The 23,400-nt window shown below is 38.1% G+C and overlaps 1 protein-coding gene across 4 annotated transcripts in view; it reads right to left on the reverse strand.

The window, feature by feature from the left end:
• Positions 1 to 23,400, reverse strand: part of VPS45 (vacuolar protein sorting 45 homolog) — a 64,737-nt gene that overhangs the window by 22,578 nt on the left and 18,759 nt on the right. For all 4 annotated transcript variants that reach the window (XM_019432939.2, XM_019432940.2, XM_019432942.2 and 1 more), the window contains exons 11-14: positions 20,335 to 20,493; positions 20,024 to 20,131; positions 19,079 to 19,200; positions 3,112 to 3,243 (exon numbers count right to left, since the gene is read on the reverse strand). In XM_019432939.2, the coding sequence (XP_019288484.1) occupies positions 3,112 to 3,243; positions 19,079 to 19,200; positions 20,024 to 20,131; positions 20,335 to 20,493 (521 nt within the window). The remainder of the gene's footprint in view (positions 1 to 3,111; positions 3,244 to 19,078; positions 19,201 to 20,023; positions 20,132 to 20,334; positions 20,494 to 23,400) is intronic.

Below are 23,400 nucleotides of genomic sequence, written 5' to 3' on the forward strand. Positions count from 1 at the left end.
AATTATAAAAACAAGATGGAACCAAAATGCTAACTATGATAGCTTGTCAGTTGGGAGGAAGCTGATCAGAGATCCTTCCAATTATTCCAAGATCCTTGTATTATTTGTGAGAAAGGCAGAAATAGATTACTTTTAACCTGTTTCTTCATTCATTCAACAAATATCTTTTAAGGGCAGGTAAAACTAATCTGTGGTGACAGAAGTCAAAATAGTGATTACTTTGTGAGAGTTGTGACAAGGAGGGGACATGAGGCATAAGGGAGACTTCTGGAGATGCTGGTAACATTCTACGACTTGGTTTGGGTAGTAGTGACATAGTTGTATTCACTTTGTCATATTTCATTGAGCTGTCTGCTTATCATTCATACACTTCTCTGTATGTAATGAAGTATGCAAGTATGTATTTCTATAAATTATAAAAGGAAACTACCTCACAATTTACTACAAAATAAAATTTTGATGGATTATAAAGCTATAACTTTAAATGCAAGTCCTAAAAATGGAAAAAATAGAGGTTAGCATTTACATAATTTTGGCTGGGAAAGAACTAAGAATGGCACCAAAGGCAGAAATCAATGGTAGTTTTGACCACATAAAAGTAAAAATAAAATATAATAAAAACTTTTTTTTTAATATATGAATTTTATTGTCAAATTGGTTTCCATACAACACCCAGTGCTCATCCCAAAAGGTGCCCTCCTCAATACCTATCACCCACCCTCCCCTCCCTCCTACCCCCCATCAACCCTCAGTTTGTTCTCAGTTTTTAACAGTCTCTTATGCTTTGGTTCTCTCCCACTCTAACCTCTTTTTAATAAAAACTTTTATACAAAATACTGTGAATACTATAAAACGGATCATCAAACAAGAAAAAAGATTTGCTAAAGTATGTAACAAATGGTCAATATCCTTAATTATATAGATATAATTAATAAAAATCATTGGCAAAAAATAACCAAATTGTAAAATGGGCAAAGAATATGAACTGGGCAAGTAAATAAACTTAAAAAAAAAAAAAAAAAAAGGAGTGCCTGGGTGGCTCAGTCAGTTAAGCATCTGACTCTTGGTTTCAGCTTAGGTCATGATCACACAGTTCATGAGTTTGAGCCCCACGTTGGACTCCGCACTGATAGCGAGAAGCCAGTTTGGGATTCTCTCTCTCCTACTCTCTCTGCCTCCCACACCTGTGTGTGCACACTTGTATGTGCTGTCTCTCTCTCTCTCAATAAATAAATAAACTTAAATAAACTTAAAAAAAAAACTTAAAAAAAAACCAATATGAACTAGCAATTCAAAAAGAGCTATATAAATGGCCAGTAAACTCTGGAAAACTGACAAAGCAGTTAAGTAATTTGCCTAAACAGTAAGAGGGAAAGTCAGGATTCAAACTCCGGTAATCTTATCTTTCAATTAATATTTGTTTAATGAATGAATGATTATATACTTAACACTAAAAGATGTATACATCATAGACTACAAAATTCAGGTCATAAAACAGAATGTATAAGATATCCCTTTCTGCTGATACACTCACATAAATCAGGCTCAGAAAAAAAAAGGTCTCACCAGGGTGGCTCAGTTGGTTAAGCATCCGACTCTTGGTTTCAGCTCAGGTTATGATCTCGTGAGTTTAAGCCCTGCATTGGGATTCTTTCCCTCTGCCTGCCCTTCCCCCACTCATGCTTTCTCTCTCTCTCTCTCTCTCTCTCTCTCTTAGAATAAATAAGTAAACTTGATTCAGAAAAAAAATGTGCTGGAAAGATCCAAGTGTAACAATGGTTAGATTATAGAAGCTTTTTTTTCCTCTTTATATTTTCTAAATGAAAGAATTTCAGAACAAATACGTATTACTTCCATGATAAAGGGGAAAAGTTATGTTAAAAGGCCAAACAGCAATACAAACACAAAAGGACACAAACACCTCTAAATGACTCCTGATGTATCCATGTGTTCCTGGCTCAGCATGGATAGATCTCTCAGTGCCCCATCGTTAAATTCAACTATCACACCACGGTTCTCCATCTCCTCCTATCTTTCCTACTCTTAGTTTTTTGTTTTTTAAAGTTTATTTATTTAAGAGAGAGAGTGAGAGAGTGTGCACGAGGGGAGGAGGGGCAGAGAGACAGTAGAGAGAATCCCAAGTAGGCTCTGCCCTGTTAGCATGAGCCCAAGGTAGGGCTTGATTTCAAAACCTGTGAGATCATGACCTGAGCCAAAATCAAAAGTCGATGCTTACTTGACTGAGCCACCCAGGTGCCTCTCCTACCCTTAGTTTCCAAATTAATCTTCCTAAAATACTGTGACTCTCTTGTAATTTCTATTGCTTAAATACTTTCAATGATTCTTCATTTTCATTCTCAGCCTGGAATTCAAGGCCTTTCACAATTATAGCATTCAGTCAACGTTTTCACTTATGGTGCACATTCCAGCTGGTTGACTATTTGCTCTTTTCCTATGCATGTTGCCTACAGCTTCTGTAACTTGTTCATGTGGTTAACTCTGCCTAGAATGTATTCTTCCTCTTCGTGTCCGTTTTCCACCCATGGCTCAGCTTATGCACTATCTTCTCCATGAAATATTTGCTAATTTTTCTTAGTCACACTGAGAAGCCATGGCTCTTTAGTCTGTCTCTCCAGGCACTTACTTTGTTATTTTTTTCATGTTCTATCTTTCCTAACAGACCATGACTTCCTTGAAGTAGGATCTGTATCTTATTTATCTTTGTATTCTTCTTACTACTTATTGAATAAATGTAATTAATAAACAAAATAGAAAAACTCATGGAATTCAATACGATTATGCTTTAGTATTTTCAAAGTGCCAGTCTGTGGCTATTAGATTTCTCCTTTTTTGAACATAAGAAATATAAAGTGTTAACAGTACAGGCTAGTCCTTATACTCTAGGTCTCTTGAACTAATTAAGTGATTTATGAACCTAATGGGAGTATAGATCCTTCATTTCACACAAAGTCTAAATTGCTCTATGAACTGGTGCATTTTGGTCTAGAGCAGTTTACTCAACATTGACCTTACCTTTCCTACATAAAAGGAATTTAAGCTTTATTCTCTAGGAAGGGGAACAGAGTTGTAGGATGGAATGTTCTCCCTTACCTTTTTGTGTTATGCACTGTGGTTCCTCCCAGGACAATCCTCACTCCAGGAGTGGTACGGTTCAGGTTATAAACTGTTAGAGCCTCTTCATAGGTGGCTCCTCCAATTATAAACACAACGATATCCTGAGGTCTGCAATAATGAAGGAAAGTCAGTATCGTAGGATAAGAGGGGAAAAAGGCAAAGATTTGTTGTTACTATGATATGCACAGTTTTAATTTCTAAATCTTTCATTTTTGGTGGAAGAAGCAGAATTAAAGCAGAATAGAATAAAAGGCTTAAAAAAAGTTTTAATTATCTGAAATTGGCAGGAAACAGAGCAGGAAATGCTGAATAGTGATTTGCTTTCTGTTTTATGAGCGGATGTCTTATAATTTCTGTGCTGTGGATTTCAGAATAGCACAATAGTGTTTGCTAGAACCAAATGTAGAAATATTCTTTTATATTCAAGAGGCTTCAGAGTACTTCACTGTGACATGATATCAATATAGCAGTAATTTATGCTTGTACTACACAACTCCTTTCGTATATAAGCCCTTTATCAAATACTTAGTACAGTGTCATTACAATGGCCTCTGTCCAAGGACCTTAAAGTATTTTGGAAAGTACCGGTATATTAGGATGTTCCCATAAGATGGAAACTAGAAACATTTAGTATTTTGAGTGTAAAAAGAGATTGGGACACATAAATAATGACACTTCTAGGAAATCTACCTCTTTGTAAAATCTTTGTTCTTGAATCCTTTGAAAAACCAAGAAAAAAAAAAAAAAACCCTGAAAACAAACAAATGAAAAACTCTTGCGTCTGGTTTTGATACTGGAGATACTGACACATCAACTCAGTCACTTGCCTCACTTACCCACTGTGTGGGTAGCACAGTGTAGTTTTACGTGTTCCAACCTTTATCAGAATGGCTTATAACAAAGTTAAGTGGACCTCGGTGGGGAGGGGGGAAAAAAAGTAAGGACCTCCTATTGGTCCCTTCTGTAGATACTCACAAGAAGGAGACCATATCATTCCAAAACTGTTAAAAGTTTGCCTTGTTTTTTCTCATGCCATCAAAAGAAGATACAATTACTTAATTTTAGTAGGCAAGTAATTTTATTAAATGACTTAACTGCACATTATTTAAAACTACATCAAGCAGAAGCATCCATTTGGAGGTTATAGCACAAAATTAAACAGAAACATCTTTAATCATATGTGCTTATGTATAAATCATGAAAAAGAAAACCTACATTTCCTTTCTGTTCATCTCTTTCTAAAACACCATGAAGGAATTAGCTGAGAGAGTATTTATTCTTATGGCACTTCATGGAAACAGAATCAGATATTATGACCATAATTAAAAATGTTCTGAGAATCTGAATTGCAGAGACACCCACTAAGAGGCTCCAGATGATGAAAAGGTAGTTGTTTTGCAACTAATTAGGTAGAGAGTCAATCATGACATTTCTGTGTGAACTTGGAACTTAAAATCATGCCTTTAAATACTAAATTTACTTTTTAAGACAAAATAAACTTCATTTAAGTCTACTTACCTGAAACGATGTACTTAGCACTACAACGCTTTAGGAGTTACTTGCTATTATATATTCTATAATCGTTTTTGTTATTTTAAAATATGCTATTTTAACCTAGATAAATGTTTGCATATGGTATAAAACACAAAAAGGAATACTATAAAAAAAGTGAGTTTCCTCCCTGCCACAGTGCTCTCACACTTCAATTTGTGTAGAGGCAAACACTACTACTTGAATCTTCTGTGTTCTTTCATAGATATTATCTATGGTATATATGCAAATATACACACATATACATATTCACATACATATATATACACACTACATATATATGTATATATATTTATAGCACACACACATAAATAAAAGCATTCTATGTGCACTGTTCTGCTCCTTGCCCTTATCTTGGATCTAGTGTGCATTTTATTTTGTTATTATTTTTTAAAGCTTATTCATTTATTTGGAGAGAGAGCGAGCACAAGCAGGGGAGGGGCAGAGAGGGAGAAGAGAGAGAATCCCAAGCAGGCTCCGTGCTGTCAGTGCAGAGCCCAACGTGGGGCTCGGTCCCACAAACCATGAGATCATGACCCGAGCCCAAATCAAAGAGTCAGACGCTTTGTCAATTGAGCCACCCAGGCGCCCTTTAGTGTGCATTTTAAACTTTGGTAGATGTCACCAAGCTGCTCCACAGATGTCATTCCGCCAGCAACTCAGCAAAGTGTCTATTTCTCCACAACCTTTCAAGCACCATGTATTATCAAGGCTTTTGATCCTTTTTTTTTTTTTTAATTTTATTTTAGAGAGTGTGTGTGAGCAGGGGAAAGGGTCAGAGGGAGAGAGAGAAAGAAAAAGAAAGAGAATCTCAAGCAGGCTCCATGCTTAGTGCAAAGCCTGACATGGAGCTTGATCCCACGACCTGGGATCGAGCTGAGCTGAAATCAAGAGTTGGACACTTAACCGACTGAGCCACCCAGGCTGCCCAGTCCTTCTAAGTTGACTAAGTTGATCACTTGTTCCTCCTAAATACACTTTCTTCACTTGGTTTCCAGGGCATCACATTCTTGGTTTTCTTCTTACTTCATTAGTTGCTATTTTTCAGTGTTCCTCGATGGCTTCACCTCATCTCCTTGACCTCTTAATGGTGGAATGCCAGAGCCCAGTCACTAGTCCTCCTTTCTTCTTCATCTACACTTACTCTCCAGATCTACTTTGCCCAGTGTAGTTACCACTAGCAACATATGGCTATTTAAATTAATTAAAATAAAATAAGGGTGCCTGGGTGGATCTGTGGGTTAAGTGTCTGACTCTTTGATTTTGGCTCAGGTCACGATCTCATGGTTTGTGAGATCGAGCTCCATATTGGGCTCTGCACTGACAGCAAGGAACTTGCTTGGCATTCTCTCTCTCCCTCTCTGCCCCTCCCCCACTCACACGTGCTCTCTCAAAATAAATAAACATTTAAAAATTAATTAAAATAAAATAAAATAAAATAGTCAGGGAGCACCTGGGTGGCTCAGCTGGTTAAGCATCTGACTCTTGGTTTCGGCTCAGATCATGATCTCACAATTGTGAAATCAAGCCCTGTGTGGGGCTCTGCGCTGAGCATGGAGGCTTCTTAAGATTCTCTTCTTCCCTCTCCCTCTACTCCTCCCCTGCTTGTTCTCTCTTTCTAAAAAAATAATCGGGGGCACCTGAGAGGCTCAGTTGGCTAAACGTCCGACTTCAGTTCAGGTTGTGATCTCACAGTGTGAGTTCGAACCCTGCGTTGGGATCTGTGCGGACAGCTCAGAGCCTGGAGCCTGCTTTGGATTCTGTGTTTCCCTCTCTCTCTGCCCCTCCTCTGCTCGTGCTCGGTCTCTCTCTCTCTCTCTCTCTCAAAAATAAATAAAAACATTAAAAAATCAATCAATCAATCAATTAATATTTAGTTCTTCAACAGAACTAGTCACATTTCAAGTACTCAACAGTCACATGTGGCTAATGACTACCTTACAGGACAGCACAGAGCACATTTCCATCACTGTAGAAAGTTCTACTGAGCCTACTGATTATCCCTAGATGATCACACCCAAGTTGTATGGTTTCTAAATACATCTCTCTGCTGATGACTCCCAAATCTCTGTCTCCAGCCCAGACAGACCTCTTTCCTAAATGCCAGCCTTAAATATATATTTACTTGACACTTCTACTTGGATGTTTAATAAATTTCTCAACTCAAATGTTCAAATTCCTAACCTCCCCCAAGCTTGTTTCACCTATAGCTTTCCCCATCTTAGCTGACAGCCAGTCTATTCTTTCAGTTGCTTAGGACAAAAACTGGATTCATCCTAACTCCCCTGTTATGGCTGGAATGAAGCAGATAAATTAGAGACATAGTGACAGAAAGAGAGGGAGAAGTAAGCATGGGCCAGACCATGGAAGGCCTTGAGTCTTCTAGGCCATGGGGGAGTCACTGAAGGGTTTTAACAGGTACCTTGATCAAATGTGCTTTTTTGAAGGACAATTTTGGCAGTTGTGTGAGAATGGACTGGGGGATGCAGGTAGGAAAAACTGGGAAACAAAAGGCTATTGTAAGACTTCTAGAAAGACATGGTGAAAAATGGAACTAAAGAAATACCAGGAGTGTAGAGAGGGACTGGATATAGAAGACACAAAAAATGAGGACTCTTCAGAATTTGGTCAATGATTAAATGTGGAGGATGAGGATAAAGGGAGAGGACATGATACGTTTAAGTTTTCTGGTTTTGGTGACTAGGTATAGTGGTTTAGGTTTGACAAAGCAAGCAAGACTGATTTACTGAAAATAAGACAAAAACATGTATTGGAGATACCTGTGGAGCATCCCAACAGAGACGTCCACTAAACATCTATCTGGACATTTAGGCCTAGTGATTTCCCTGAATACAGGTGGCAGCTGAAGCCATGGGAATAGAGGAGTTCTTTTTTTTTTTTTTTAACTTTTGAAGAAAGTTTATTTATTTTGAGAGAGAGGGAGAGAAAGAGAGAGAGGGATAGAGGGTGTGACAGGGGAGGGGCAGAGAGTGAGGGAGAGAGACAATCCCAAGCAAGCCCTGCGCTGTCAGCGCAGAGCCAGACATGGGGCTCGATCCCACGAACTGTAAGATCATGACCTGAGCTGTAACAAAGAGCTGGACGCTTAACTGACTGATTCATCCAGGAGCGAGGAGTTCTACCTAAGGAGGTCGTGTAGTATGAGAAGAGAACCCAAAGACAGAGCTTTGGGGAATCTTTAACATCTACAGGCTAAGCAAGATGAATAGCCAGCAAAGGTAACTGAGAAACTATCAGAAAAGTAGAAGGAGAACCAGAAGGGAGTGGCCAATGGACAAGTGACTTTCAAGAAGAACAAAATGGTTAACAGTGTCAAATGCACAGTGGGTAAGTAAGGTGAGGACTAGTCGAAAGAGACCGCGGTGCATGCTGCTGTGATGTGCATTTGTAAGAAAAGTCTTAGTATATTATTTTGGAGTAAGAACCCAGGCTGCATGGATTGAAGAAGTGAAGACAGTGATTTCATTCAAGAAGGCTGGCGGTGAAAGGAAGGAGACAGAGAAGAATGCAGGCTCAAGGGCTTTAGAATTATTGCTTGTTTAATAGGAGAAACCCGAGTATGTTCATAGTCTGTGGGAAAGTAGTTAGACAAGGAGAGGCTGAAAATATAGGAGGGAGGGAAAGAGAAGGAGGGAATCAACATAGGAAGGTCTCAGGAGATGACAGGAGTCTAAGACAAGAGTGTTGACAGAGTGATTAGCTCCAAATAGGAAAAAAGGATGTATTTCCGTTAGAGTGGAGGAAGGACATAAAGGTAGGGATATGTAAATAAGTTTATAAAAATGGGGGCTAGACACTGAGGGAGTTAATGTCTGACAGATTCAACTTTTTTCTCTAGGAAACACTCCTGAGCTCTGGGGTGGATTAGGTAATTTGTAGAGAATGGAAAACATTCAAAACTGATGTGGAGAATGAGACAAAGAGAGAGAATCAAGGGTACATAAAAGTTTGAGTATCTTTCATGTTTAAAAGACACTTTTAAAAGTTTGGTTGGCTCAGTCGGCTGAGCATCTGACTTTGGTTCAGGTCATGATCTCTCGGTTCATGAGTTCAAGCCCCCTATCTGGCTCTGCTGACAGATTTGGATTCTGTGCCTCCATCTCGCACTCTACCCCTCCCCTCTCTCTCTCTCAAAAAATGAATAAACGTCAAAAGAATTTTTTAAAATAGTTTGAGTGTCCTGGAAGGCCCAAGTGAGTTTAGAAATAATGAATTTGTAGTGGCACTAAGCTATAATTTGTGTTATTTCCTCTAGTATCACAAAGAAGTAGATACCAGCCTTTAGGCTAAGTTATTAATCCAGTATTAATCTAGTGCTTTAGGCTGTAGGGAAAGAGGTTCTTTGTAAACTTGCAGGAAAGCATTACCTGAATCACTAAAATTCTCTATACCATCAAGGTTTTTTCCGTCAAGTCCTTGCCTCCAGTTACTGGCCAGCTTTTTCTTGCAGAGAAAGGTCATTTGCTTAATAAATGCTGTATGATTATGATAGTAATATTTTTTCACCAAATATGATTAGCTCTTAATTATTTGGGGACTGAATATTCAGGCAAAATACAGGTTCTCTTCTTTTTCTCCAACTGACATCAGCTGTTTCAGTTCTGACTAATACTTCTACAGAAGGGGAACATGAACAGCTAAAACTCAAGTTTAGTTCTTGTCAGATCTTTAGGAAAGATTTTTTTCTTTAATTTGTTTTATTATTTTGAGAGAGAGAGAGAGAGAGCACACACATGTACATACACGGGGGAGGGACAGAGAGAGAGGGAGAGAGACAATCCCAAGCAGGCTCCATGCTGTCAGCGGAGAGCCCGATGAGGGGGTCAATCTCATGAACTGTGAGATCATGACATGAGCCGAAATCAAGAGTTGGACAAATCGATTTCTTAAGGGGATCAAATAAGCTACAGTTGGCTATAATTTTAAATATGGACAGGAATCTCTGTAACCTTTATCATAGCATTACTCTCATGGATATACGCAATTTCTTTTTAACACTAAACTATGAAGGATATAAGTTTTTAATTCTTCCCACTATATTGATTCAAGAAGTACCAATGAGCTGAGATAATAATGGCTTCCCAAATACAGTCATTACTGGTTTAATATTCATTAAAGGAAGTGAAGAATTAGTTCTGTGGAGGAAAAAAATCCAGTGTTGGAAGAATGTGCCATCAAAGAGACAGAAGACATTCTGTCAATTGTTTGGTCTATGTTGTAACCATCTGAGGTCAGCCTAGGTGGAAAATGGGTAAAAAAGCAGTTACACTGTTCAGAGAAGTAATAAAATTCTCAAAGCTGAAATGAAATTCCATTCTCAAAAAAATGAATATTTTTTTACAGTGAGACTCTTTACATTGAGGGACAACTCTAGACCTGTTATGCAGTTTATCTTGAGTAAATACTCATGAATTGCACAGATTATTTCATTAAGAAAAAGGGAAGGAAGTTTCTCCCTTGCAGGGAGAAGAACCAGACAGGAACACTTCTGTTTTGAGCTTCTGATCTGATAAGTCAATTTAAAAAGCAGCTGGGCAGACTAATGAGGATCATCCTGGAAAATATTTGTTGATTTTCTATAGCTTCCCTCTATTTACCTCAAGAGTACATCTGTCTCTTATGGAAAAGAAAGGCGAGAACTGGGAAGGAATAAACTCAAGCAGACTCCGAGTAGAGTCTGAGAATTCCACCCTTTAGCCTGACAATTTCAGGGTGCCAAAGTATTTTCGTGTTACTGGAGAGGGAAGAAATGTCACAGACAGTACCTGTGGGTGTAGGTTATATTAACATAAGGACAAAACTTAGATACAGGGATAGACTCTTACAGTCTGACTTAATTGTGTACTTAACAAAGATGACTATGTCACATTTGGTTATGAAAACATTAATAAATGTTTTCCTGAGCCTCCTACTACTTATTCAAACTGGCTTAAGGAGGAACATCAACGGGAAAAAAAAAAATCCCTGACATTTTTCATTTTCATTCCTTTCCCTGGTGAATTTTAAAAGTAGATGTTCTGATGGGGCCAACAGTAAAATACACGACAAATCATTTTTATATGATGGTTAGAGCTAAGTGGAATACACAGGTTCAATTCTTTGTACACATTTTGCTGTGCTCTGTAATTCACCATAGCAACCAAAAGCATTAATTAATGCAGGCAACAAACATTAGAATAAACAGCAGTCAGTTCATGCTGTATATAGATATACAAGGATACCTTGAGAACTCAACCAATTTACACCTTATTTTATTAGAAAAATAAACAAAAAATTCTCACATATAGTATTTCTGGAAATCATTACTTCCATACATGAATAAGCTGAGTAGAAAAACTTAAACTTTTAAGAGGCAATATTTTATCTACTTTGTGGACCACTGTGTTTATGGCTAAAATTTAATTTTTTGAATACACTTACAGATAGTAAAGATCTTATGAGAATTTACTGGAAAAAAGGCCAATGTTAAAGGACTGCTGCCTTTATAGAAATAAAAATAAACTGCTACAACAAGATTCTACTAAATTTGTGTAAACGTGAAAAAGTACTTCCGTTTTGAATTGACTATGGAATGCATGACCAGATAGCTCCATTTTCTCACCAAATGTTTAAGTTGCTTGTTTTTATCAGGGACAAGAAGCAATTCTGGAGTGAGAAAGAAAAATGAGCCTGTTAAATAGGCTATGTGGGAGTCCCATCTGCAGAAGAAAGATCAAAACTCAATTTGTAGATATGGCTATACTGCCAAACAGGTAAACCATGAGTTTAATAGCTAAGGGCTAAAACATTTCTACAAGCGTTCCTGGTTTTGCAAAAAAAAAAAAAGTTGTATTCTTGCCACATCTCCTTTGATACTTTCTAATAACAACAAAACCAAGGAGCTCTATCATGATGAGACTTAACTTACATAAAGATGACTAAAATCAATGACTCTTCTCAATGTGATGATCCAAGACAGTGGCTACAACTGAGAATGAGGCCAAGTGGAGGCAAAATACTGTGGACAGTTGATGGCAAACTGTAAAAATCTCAATTTTCTGGAAACATCAACCAATTTTATCCTTTAGTTTAAACTTTCCAACTGTAAATCTTGTCATTTCAACTGTTTTAAATGCCTACATAAGAAATTTGACAACATCTATTGGACACCTATTTGTAAAGCACTGTGTTAAATATTGTGAAAAACCCAATATTAATAAAACATAGTTTTTACTTCAAGATTATGATACCTAATGCAATATCTAATGGGAAAGATAGGTATGTATACATCTAACTACTGTCTCAACATCCAGAGGTAACCACTATTAACATTTTCTTCTTAATTCTTCAAGAAATATTTACTGTATATATAAGCATATATGTGCTTGCATATATATTACATACATATTATGCATGCCTGTAGCCAAGCAGACTTGTTTATATACACATACGTATATAATCACATTTATGCTTAGATATGTTTTTCTACACAAAAGGGATATTATAGCATCTTGTTTTTCTATCCAATGTATCTTAGAAAGTTTTTGTATTACCCCAAGAAGAGTTACACCATTTTTTAAGAAGAACACATAGCACTGTACTACAATTTAGGTAACAAGTCCTCTACTGATGGATATTTAGCTTGTTTCTGTTTTTCATTTTTAAATGTTTATTATTGTTGAGAGAGAGCGAGTGAGTAGGAGAGGGGCAGAGAGAGAGGGGGACAGAAGATCAGAAGCGGGCTCTGTGACAGCAGAGAGCCTGATGCGGGCTCGAACTCACGAACTGCAAGATCAACACCTGAGCTAAATTCCAACACTTAACTGACTTGAGCCATCCAGGCGCCCCTTGTTTTTTTTTTTTTTTTTTTTTTTTTTTTCCTTAAGTTATTACAAATAATGTTTTGGTAACTATCCTTGTTTATAGGTGTTTGTGTACTTGCACAATATATCTACATGGAATTGTTCAGTAGGTCTTTTTTTTTTTTTTAATTTGTTTTTGAGACAATGCAAGAGACAGAGTGCAATCAGCGGAGGGGCAGACAGAGGGAAACACAGAATCTGAAGCGGGCTCCAGGCTCTGAGCTGTCAGCCCAGAGCCTGATGCGGGGCTCGAACTCACAAACCGTGAGATCATGACCTGAGCCGAGTTGGATGCTTAACCGACTGAGCCACTCAGGCGCCCCTTCAGTAGGTCTTTTTAAGGCCTCTGTAGTCTTCCTTCTGTTAAGCGGGGCCAGAAAGTGACATAGGGATCTTCTGCGCCCTCCTCTGTTGTTGTGTAACCAACTTCCCTGCCTTCTTCAATGTTTCCATTAACCTAGAGGCTCATGATGCAGTTGCAGTGTTTTCTCCTGACCTCTTTTCTTGGTCACTCTCTTATTCCCTAAAGACTTTAGCTCTGATTTATTGTCCTCCTTTTCACTGTTGCTCCTTTCAGGATTTTCAGTGACTTTCACATCAATGTGGATTACTCATCTTCTATCCTGGTCTCCTCATCCAGGATGATCTGTTCTTCCATCCCACATTACCAACATCCATGATTATACACTTGATCTTAACCAAAAGGCCGAGAAGTGATCCAACATCCATGATTATAACACAAACTTTTTCACTACAAGTATGTGCACTGTGAAATCTTGAATCCAAGATCTGTTTCTCCAATAATTACCTCCTTAACTTCTAATTCACTTATACTAATACTTCAACTATAATAATTCTTTGACGTCATCAAGACCTCCAATCCACTCAACAATACTTTATTCACCATCCAATAACCTCCTTCTGTTTTCAGTTCCCCAAATCCTGGTTGGGCCCAGCTATCACCCTTATCCTCATTTATTCATTTAAACTTTATTTTTTAAATTTACATCCAAATTAGTTAGCATATAGTGCAACAATGATTTCAGGAGTAGATTCCCTAATGCCCCCCACCCATTTAGCCCATTCCCCCTCCCACAACCCCTCCAGTAACCCTCTGCTTGTTCTCCATATTTATGAGTCTCTTCTGTTTTGTCCCCCTCCCTGTTTTTATACTGTTTTTGCTTCCCTTCCATTATGTTCATCTGTTCTGTGTCTTAAAGTCCTCATATGAGAGAAGTCATATGTTATTTGTCTTTCTCTGACTAATTTCGCTTAGCATAATACCCTCTAGTTCCATCCATGTAGTTGCAAATGGCAAGATTTCATTCTTTTTGATTGCCGAGTAATCCTCCATTGTGTGTGTGTGTGTGTGTGTATCACATCTTCTTTATCCATGCATCCATCGATGGACATTTGGGCTCTTTCCATACTTTGGCTATTGTTGATAGTGCTGCTATAAACATGGGGGTGCATGTGTCCCTTTGAAACAGCACACCTGTATCCCTTGGATAAATACCTATAGTGCAATTGCTGGGTCATAGGGTGGTTCTATTTTTAATTTTTTGAGGAACCTCCATACTGTTTTCTAGAGTGGCTGCACCAGCTTACATTTCTACCAGCAATGCAAAAGAGATCCTCTTTCTCTGCATCCTCACCAACATCTGTTGTTGCCTGAGTTGTTAACGTTAGCCATTCTGACACGTGTGAGGTGGTATGTCATTGTGGTTTTGATTTGTATTTCCCTGATGATGAGTGATGTTGAGCATTTTTTCATGGTCTTCTTTGGAGAAGTGTCTATTCATGTTTTTTTTTTTTTTTTTTTTTTTCTATTCATGTCTTTTACCCACTTCTTCATTGGATTATTTGGTTTTTGGGTGTTGAGTTTGAGAAGTTCTTTATAGATTTTGGATATTAACCCTTTATACAATATGTCATTTGCAAATATCTTCTCCCATTCTGTAAGTTGCCTTTTAGTTTTGCTGATTGTTCCTTTGCTGTTCAGAAGCTTTTTATTTTGATGAAGTCCCAATAGTTCATTTTTGCTTTTGTTTCCCTTTCCTCTGGAGATGTGTTGAGTAAGAAGTTGCTGCTGCCAAGATCAAAGAGGTTTTTGCCTGTTTTCTCCTCAAGGATTTTGATGGCTTCCTGTCTTACACTTAGGTCTTTCATCCATTTTGAGTTTATTTTTGTGTATGGTGTAAGAAAGTGGCCTAGGTTCATTCTTCTGCATGTCGCTGTCCAGTTTTCCCAGCACCACTTGCTGAAGAGACTGTCTTTATTCCACTGGATATTCCTTCCTGCTTTGTCAAAGACTAGTTGGCCATATGCTTCTGGGTAGCCTTATCATTTAATCTAGTATAGCCAAAAGTTGCTGGAGAAAACCACTGGGCTCATGGGCTCTATTTTATTTTATTAAAAAAATTTTTTTTTAATGCTTATTTATTTTTGGGAGAGACAGAGCATGAGTAGGGCAGGGGGAGGGGCAGAGAGAGAGACACACACAGAATCCGAAGCAGGCTCCAGGCTCTGAGCTGTCAGCACAGAGCCGGACGTGGGGCTCGAACTCACAAACCGTGAGATCATGACCTGAGCTGAAGTTGGATGCTTAACCCACTGAGCCACCCAGGCACCCCTCATGGACTCTATTTTAAATTAATGACCACAAAACTCTAATGGGCACTCAATTTGGCTTGAAGTCCTACTTACATTTCCCTAGTAAATTTTATTCCTATCCTGCAAGTTGAGTTTCACAGTATTTTCTTTTTACCCAACCTCAGCTGATCACCTGACATCATGTTTTCCTGAGAAAATACAAGCAATCAGATAAGCTGGCCCCATATTCTCACCATCAAAACTGTTAAGAAGAAAAAAAGTACCTCTGCTTCCAAAGGCTCCTCTGCTTATGCTCTGGATTCCCTATAGGCTTCATTTCAGCTCTTCCTCTTTCTCTTCTGTATTTTCTACTTTTCTTTGCTTAGGATAATTCTTTTTTTTTTTTTTAATGTTTATTTATTTTTGACAGAGAGAGAGACGGAGTGCGAGCAGGGAAGGGGCAGAGAGAGAGGGAGACACAAAGAATCCGAAGCAGCTCCAGGCTCTGAGCTGTCAGCACAGAGCCTGACGCGGGGCTCAAACTCACGGACCATGAGATCATGACCTGAACCAAAGTCGGCCGCTTCACTGACTGAGCCACCCAGGCGTGCCTCTTTAGAATAATTCTTATCAGATTCTAATCTCATTAGGAATGCTCTAGCTCTCTTACCCTTGAGCCCACACTCTCTCCTAGCTACCATCTACATTTCTCTGACACCTTCATGAAAAAAATTTTTAAAAGTGTTATATACATTTGTTATCTCTATTTTACCTTATATCCCGTAACCCTCACTAATTAGGTTTCCAAGCTCACTGAAACTGGGGAATAGGTCCCCAAAGACCTTCTTCATGTTGCCAAATCTGATGGATTCTTCACTGTTTTCAGCTTTACCTCTTCAGAAGACTAGACTTGGGTTACCACTTACTTCTTGGTCTTTATGACACCATGCTCTCCTGGTTTTCCTTCTACCTTTTTGTCTCCTCCTCAGTGTCTATTTCTGGCTCCACGTCTTCCACTCAATGCTCAGTCCTGGACTCTCTTCTTTTCTCTTTCTATGTTCTCTCCCTAAGTGATCTTATATATCTTATATCCTGTAGCTTTAAATATTACCAAAACCCTGTTGACTCCCAATTTGGTATCTAACATTTCATCTTGGTTATCTAATAGGCATCTGCAACTTAACAACTTGATTCCCCCCAAAACCTGAGAGTTATTCTTGACTTCTCTTTTACCTTGTCCCATCAATCTACTCCATTAAGTAAGTCCATTGAGTTTCTCTCCCAGCCTCCTATCCAAACCTCTTTCACTCCTTACATCGACTATTAAAACTGACTCCTAAGTAGTCTCCCTGCTTCTATTTTTGCCTTTAAAAACCTGTTCTCAAAAAAAAAAAAAAAAAAAATCCATTCTCATACAAGGTGATCTTTAATAACTAATTCAGTTCATGTCACTTACATGCTAAGCTCTTCAACAGTTCCCTATGACATTTAAAATTTAAAACCCCTCTTAACCAGGGCCTATAAGACCCTATGTCATGCAGCCCCCACTTATTTTTTCCACTTTTTTCCCCCTTCCTCGCTTTGCTCCAACCATACTGGGCTTCATTCTGTTCCATCAACTTGCCAAGTTCTCTCTTCGAGGCCTTTGCTCTGACATTCCCTCTGCTTGGGATGCTTTTTCTCCTAATCATTTTGTGATTAGCTCTGTCTTATAATTCAAAGCTAATCTTAATATCATTGCCTCAGAGAGGTTCTCTCCATCTAAAGCAGCCCTCCTCACCTCTACAAGTTACTTTGTAGTTTATTACCCTATTCATTTCCGTAGCACTTGTCTCATTCAAATTATATTCTTTGTTTACTGTCTCTAGCATGTAAGTTCCTTAAGGGCAGGTAACTTGTCTTTCCTGTCACTTCTATTTCCCCAGCATTTACAACAGTTTTTGACATATCGAAGGCACTCAATAAATATTTGTTACATAAAAGGATGGAGCAATTGAATTATTAACTGTATTTGTATTTAGGTAATAGTGACAAATGCTAACAGAGGCTGACAACTCAGAAATGTGCATTTTGTTGGCAGAACATCATTCTGAGCTTTGTTTGGAAGTGAATCACCCAAATTAGAAAGGTTTGCTGTTATGAACTAATCATACACAATATACTGTTCTGGTGGTATATGGTGTCCCTTTAACAATAAGTAGCTAATTGCTTGTTTGATAATTCTTTTTCTTTTTTAATTTTTTAAAACATTTATTTACTTTTGAGAGAAAGAGAGAGAGATAGAGCCTGAGCAGGGGAGGGGCAGAGAGAGAGGGAGACAGAAAATCTGAAGCAAGCTCCAGGCTCTGAGCTGTCAGCACAGAGACCGATGCAGGGCTCAAACTCATGAACCATGAGATCATGGCCTGAGCCGAGGTCAGAGGCTTTACTGACTGAGCACCCAGGCGCTCCTGTTTGATAATTCTTATATGAAATTCGTTAAAAAAGTAGTATTTTTACTTTTATCATATTAATTAGAAAGCTATTTAATAGAGTTATACTGTTTTTCTTTTTTGAGAGAGTGAGAGTGCACATGAGTGGGGGAAGGGAGAGGGAGAGAGAGAATCTTAAATTCTATTTTTAATTTTATATAAAAAAATGTTTATTTATTTTGAGAAAGAGACAGAGCAAGAGCGAGCATGCATGCATGGGAGGGAGGGGCAGACAGAATCTCAAGCAGGCTCTGCACTGTCAGCATAGAGCCCAACGAAGGGCTCGATCCCAGGAACCACGAAATCATGGCCCAAGCCGAAGTCTAGGGTCGGATGCTTAACCAACTGAGCCACCCAGGCACCAGAGTTATACTGTTTTTCAGAAGCCTCTAAGATAGGTGAATAGCTTTAGGCTGGTTTTCATTCTTTCCACTTAGCTGACAGTTCTACATCTTGATGTCAAGGTCCTTAAACATTTTATCTGAATGAATGTACTGTTTGAATTTAGGCCCAGATATTCTGCCTCTCAACCTTGGATTTTTTTAAAAAGATTTTTTTTCTGTTGTTACCAAATTACAGTTTTTATTTTAAAGGAACAAAATGGAAAAAGAATACATTTTATCATATAAAAGAGTTATCTATGTACCTCAAAACATTCTTCTCCTTTCAGAAGTTTATTGTATTTATAAAACACTAAAAGAGTCTTCCAAGACTCTTAGATTATGATTAGCTAAAATAACAGAAGAATTCTATCAATAGTAACAATTCTCACATCAATCTATCCAATAGGGTTCCATTACATATATCAGGTTCTTTATAACATGAAGCTCCAATAGAAAAAATATACAAGAATAAAATTTCTAACAACGTAGACTTTGTGTATATTTCAAATTTCAGGTTGGTCTAAGTAAGTTGTTCTGGAGTTTTGTTTTTATTAAAGCTAACAAACCACTGGATTAAAACTGCTTCCTTCAGTTAATACCCCCAAAGCAAGCCATCCTTTTCTTCTATGTAACAAATGGCCTTTGCTAATTAGATCTGTTTGTATGCTGGCCACATGTGGCAAAGTCCAGTCCTCCCCCAAAATAGTAACAACCTGCTCTGGATGGCAATCAAGTCGCAAATCTATTTTTGGGTTTAATGTTTGAAAGTCCAAATGTGAAATGCCATGGAACTGAACCTTAAATGGCTTAAGTGAAGTCATCTGATATGAAAGGACAGAATACAAGTATTTGGGGTACTCTAAAACACCTGTTTCTTTGTTCCGAAAGAAATAATGTTTCAGGCCTAGCAAGTGAATTTATAGCTAACTTGGACACACATAAAACCAAAATGAATCTCAGAACTGAAACAACAAGGGAGGAGGAGTGGCACAATATAATCTTAATTGTAGTCTCTTACATCACTCTACATTTCCTATTTTCTTAGTGTTTATGGTTTTTATTATGAATATCTTCGTTGTCTTACCTGTCTCTGAGTGTGTTGGGGCCTAGATAAGGGTACAGGTTTTCCTTAAGCTTTCCTTTGATGAGATGGTCCAGGGTCTCATGTAGGAAAGGTTGATGTTGAGTATACACATTTTCTACTCCCTAAGACAGGGAAAGATGGTTCTTATATCATTTTTGGGAAATGTGTAATATAAGAGTTAATGATACTCATCAGAAAAGGACATGCATTCAATAGGTTTTTCATGGGATAGATTCAAATAGGAATTTTAGAAGAATGCTATGGTTAAATCATTAAAAAATTTCTTTTCATCAATCAGAAATGTTCCAATCTCATAAAAATACTGTAATTTAAACCTAGCTATTAAAGAAGAATTTAAAAAATGGAATGACTTAAATCCTTTATCATCTCTTCAGTGATTCTCATCCTTTTGTGAAAATGTTACATGACAGGTAGAGCAAATAAAAGGAAAACACGTGTAGGAAAGGAATCTAGAAACACTCAGGAAAATGGAAACATTTCAGGAAATCTAAGAAAGGCTTGCAGATTAAAACTAATTTGTTACCATCTTAAGAAAATGGTTTAGTATTTTTAAAAGATCTACAATTGTTTCCTTTATCTTTAACTTCCTTCAAAGAAAAAATACCAAACAAACCTTGAATTATAAACAAATGGAGTAAAATGGCCATGACTAACAGAACTGTCTGTCTTTTTACTCTTGGGTATTTCCTAGAAATATTTCGTTATTCCCTATTTGGCTGTTTGGTCCAATGCTGATGCTGCTCCAATATAGAAAGTATTTGAAGAAAAGGCTTTCAGGAGGATGTCTGCTTTAATTTCATTAAATTGACACAGTACTAAGTCAGCAACAATCCTGAAGTTGCTTTGAAGATTGTATTTATTCGCTCTCAGCTGTAGGGGCTTCAATGGTTTCTCCTTTGGGAAAGCCCAGAGGACATGCCATACCTTCAATCCTTTGAGGAACTGTTTGGTAATAGCCACAGCGTCTTTGGGGCTGAAGAGGTCACTTCCTCTGACCCGTTTACCGCCATATTCAACTATTGCAGACACAAGCTATAAGGAGAAAAAAGTGAAACTATCTCTTACTGCTTGGGGATAAGGAGACCCATTTCATAAGAAAATACCTTTATTAAGGAAATGAGGACATGAGAGGACAGAATTATACATTTTTGTTAAGTAAAACGTTATAATTCTCCTCTGTCAGAGCTAAGAATGTTACTACCTATTTGGTGGGATTAACATACAGATTTGGTTACCTTTCGATACTTCTCTGAAACACCTTTATTCCTGAGGTCCATCATTAGTCCTGGCAGGCTGTTGCTGCTGTGTCGCTCATAATGTAGAGCATAAAGCATCACTAGGCGGGCAGCGTCAAACTCTGTCACTTTGGGGTTCTGCAGAAGCCTCTTTACATTCTGAAAAAAGAGAGAGCTGACATTTATCTCCCCTTCACTTGAGTCAGGTGTAATATCTTAGATCTAATAACTATTGAATGGCAGTGATGCATCTGAGTTTATGACTAAGATTACCACTATGGCAATGTACAGGTCTAGGTTCGGCCATTGTTTCAACTACAGAAAATTAAATGCCTTTGCCTAAGATATGAAGCAAATAAGAAAAAAATTCCCACTGTAATTGCTTTAGGACAATAGTGAATTGAACAATGAATGGTTCTTCCTTTCTTTCCTTTGATGAGTTGGTCTGTGGTCTCAGGTAGGAAGGGTTGCAGTTTCCTTGCTGAAACAAGGAACACACATTACTTGTACCGTTTCAGTCAATACAGCTCACAAAGGAACTGACCCGGAGACTTGAACAAGTATGGCCTAGTGTTAGTGATTGACCAGTGACATGGAGATGAGTAGGGGGACTGGGCTTAATCTCCAAGAAGCATCAGATGAACGCTATGTCTCAACATGGCTTTCAGATATACAAGTATGTAGAGCATGGGATCTTTAAACGGAACACTTAAGATTTTAAGAGGGCAGGTATTGACAGCAAAGGGAGCTCGACAAAGTCATTTAGGTTTTGCTGATGCTCACATTAAGGGACTTCCCTATAGTATCTATTTATATTTATTATGCAGCAGAATAAGTTAATCCAGGCCGATAAATACTTTGTGATCTCCCTCTAAGCATGAGGCACTATGCCAGGCACTGGAGGGGATACAGAGATGAGCTAGACCCAGTTTCTGTCCTCAGTGAGTTCAGACAAGGAGGTGGAGGGGAATGAAACACTTATAGCCTATTCTGCTACGGAGCATTTTCTTGAAAGCACCTTAACTCTATGAGATCATTAAAATATGGGAATAGTGTCAGTTTAACACAGAAGGCATATTGCTTTATGGGTAGTTTTTTGAGTGTTTTAATATTAAGAAGGGAATAGGGACAAGTTTCCTCTTTAAAGACACTATGTTAAGAAAAGGATGTAAATCCTACACAAGTGTTTTCTGCAAGAAGTAGCTGGTTTGTAGCTTTAAGACTGCTGTACATTCCACTGTATTAAGCTATCTGGGGAAAGGGCAAGCGCAAATGAAAAGGATGCAAAGATATTTCTCTGAGTTAAAAAGCAAACAAAACAACAGCCCCAAACTGACAGATATCCTTATATTATATTTTTAATTTTGGTTAAACTAGTTTGAGAAACAAAAGTTTTTGTAACCTTACATCGTGAAGACTAAATCATGAACCCCAGGAATAAGGAAAGCTACAAAGGATGGGCTGAGTGTATTTATAGGTGCAAATGCCTGTGGAGATTTAATTGTGCTAATATTTTTATTAGGATTGTTATTGTTTTTATTAGGGCTTTGATTACAAAGTTATATAGATTTTTTTAGTTATGCAGATTTTTAAGTGACCTGCTTATAACTCTATTTTCCCAGAACACTTGGTTATTTTTATTTTTTTAAGTTTATTTTTGAGAGAGAGAGAGAGAGAAAGTGTGAGTAGGGGAGGGACAGAGTGAGAGGAGAGAGGGAATCCGAAGCAGGTTCTGTGCTAGCAGTGCAGAGCCTGATGTGGGGCTTGATCCCGTGAACTGTGAGATCATGATCTGAACCAAAATCAAGTGTTGGACACTTAACTGACTGAGCCGCTCAGGTGCCCCAACTGGTTTATTTTTAGTACATGATTTTGCACAGTGGGAGGTTTTTCTGTTATAATACAGAAACATATATACAAAGCAAAACAAGAAACAGAAACTGAGAATCAGCGCAATGGGGGGGGGAAGGGGACACAAAGTGACGAAAAGTACATCTGCTTGCTGAGAAATCAAGAAAGACTTCATGAAGGAGGTGACATTTGCCAAAGGCCTTAAACAATCAGTGAGTGTTGGAATTAGTCTGAGAGACTAAAAGAGGAGATGCTCTTAATGGGAATAAGGAAATCAGAGAAAGAAATGGGTTGGGTTGAAAATCTGGCAAAAGCCTTGATGGGCACTGGGTTCTGAGGACATAGCAACATCCAAATGGAACTTTACAACTTATGAGATGCTTTCACATACCTTATCTTTTTAATACTTCACAACAACCAGGTCTAATGTTTAAGAACTCTTCTGTTCACACCAAAGAGGGACTGTGATGACACGGGGGATCTCCCAGGTGTCTCCCAAGTAGAATGTTCTCTGGGGAGGATCCCTATTGTTGCTTTTCTGTGTGAAGATTTCACTAGCATCATCTTCAAGGGATCAAAAGGGAAGAAATTTCTCTTCTGTAGACTTAAACCCTACAGCCATAAGAATTTCCTTGCTTTTTTTTTTTTTTCTTTTGTGGTACCCTTTCCAGAGCTGTCACAGAATACAGACTACTTAGAGTATCTGTTCAAATTTGCCACTAGTTTCTACCATACTATGAAGACATTTCAGAGTACCAATTACCATCAAGTAAGAATAGCCAATTTCATATGTATCTCAATCAACTTAGCATAAGCTTAAAACATCCATCTGCGATCTCTGTTGTCACATTTCTCATGGCCAATGTTTCACTCTGTGCCCTTGCAGTCACTGTCTTTTTACCTTAAATCTTCTTAATTTATATACCCTTCAGCAAATCTGAGATACTCAAGTAACTATAAAACCACAGAACTGGTATGGAACAGAGACTGCAGCAATCAGCCTGTACCCTTCCCACTTGCTCCCTTTCTAATTACTTTCACTTGCATCCTGACTCTTGGCTCTTTCCCATTAAAGAATCCACTTCTCTTCCCTGAGATCTGGTGCTGGCATTTAGAGTTCCTGGCTTGACTCTTAGTTCTCCCTTGAGGACATGGGCCAGAATCTGATGCAGGATGACTTGAGTAGACTTTGTTTACTTTTGAGCCCTTAGGATG

Source organism: Panthera pardus, unplaced genomic scaffold, assembly GCF_024362965.1.
Source record: "Panthera pardus isolate Hobbes unplaced genomic scaffold, ASM2436296v1 HiC_scaffold_11, whole genome shotgun sequence".
Lineage (NCBI taxonomy): Eukaryota > Metazoa > Chordata > Mammalia > Carnivora > Felidae > Panthera > Panthera pardus.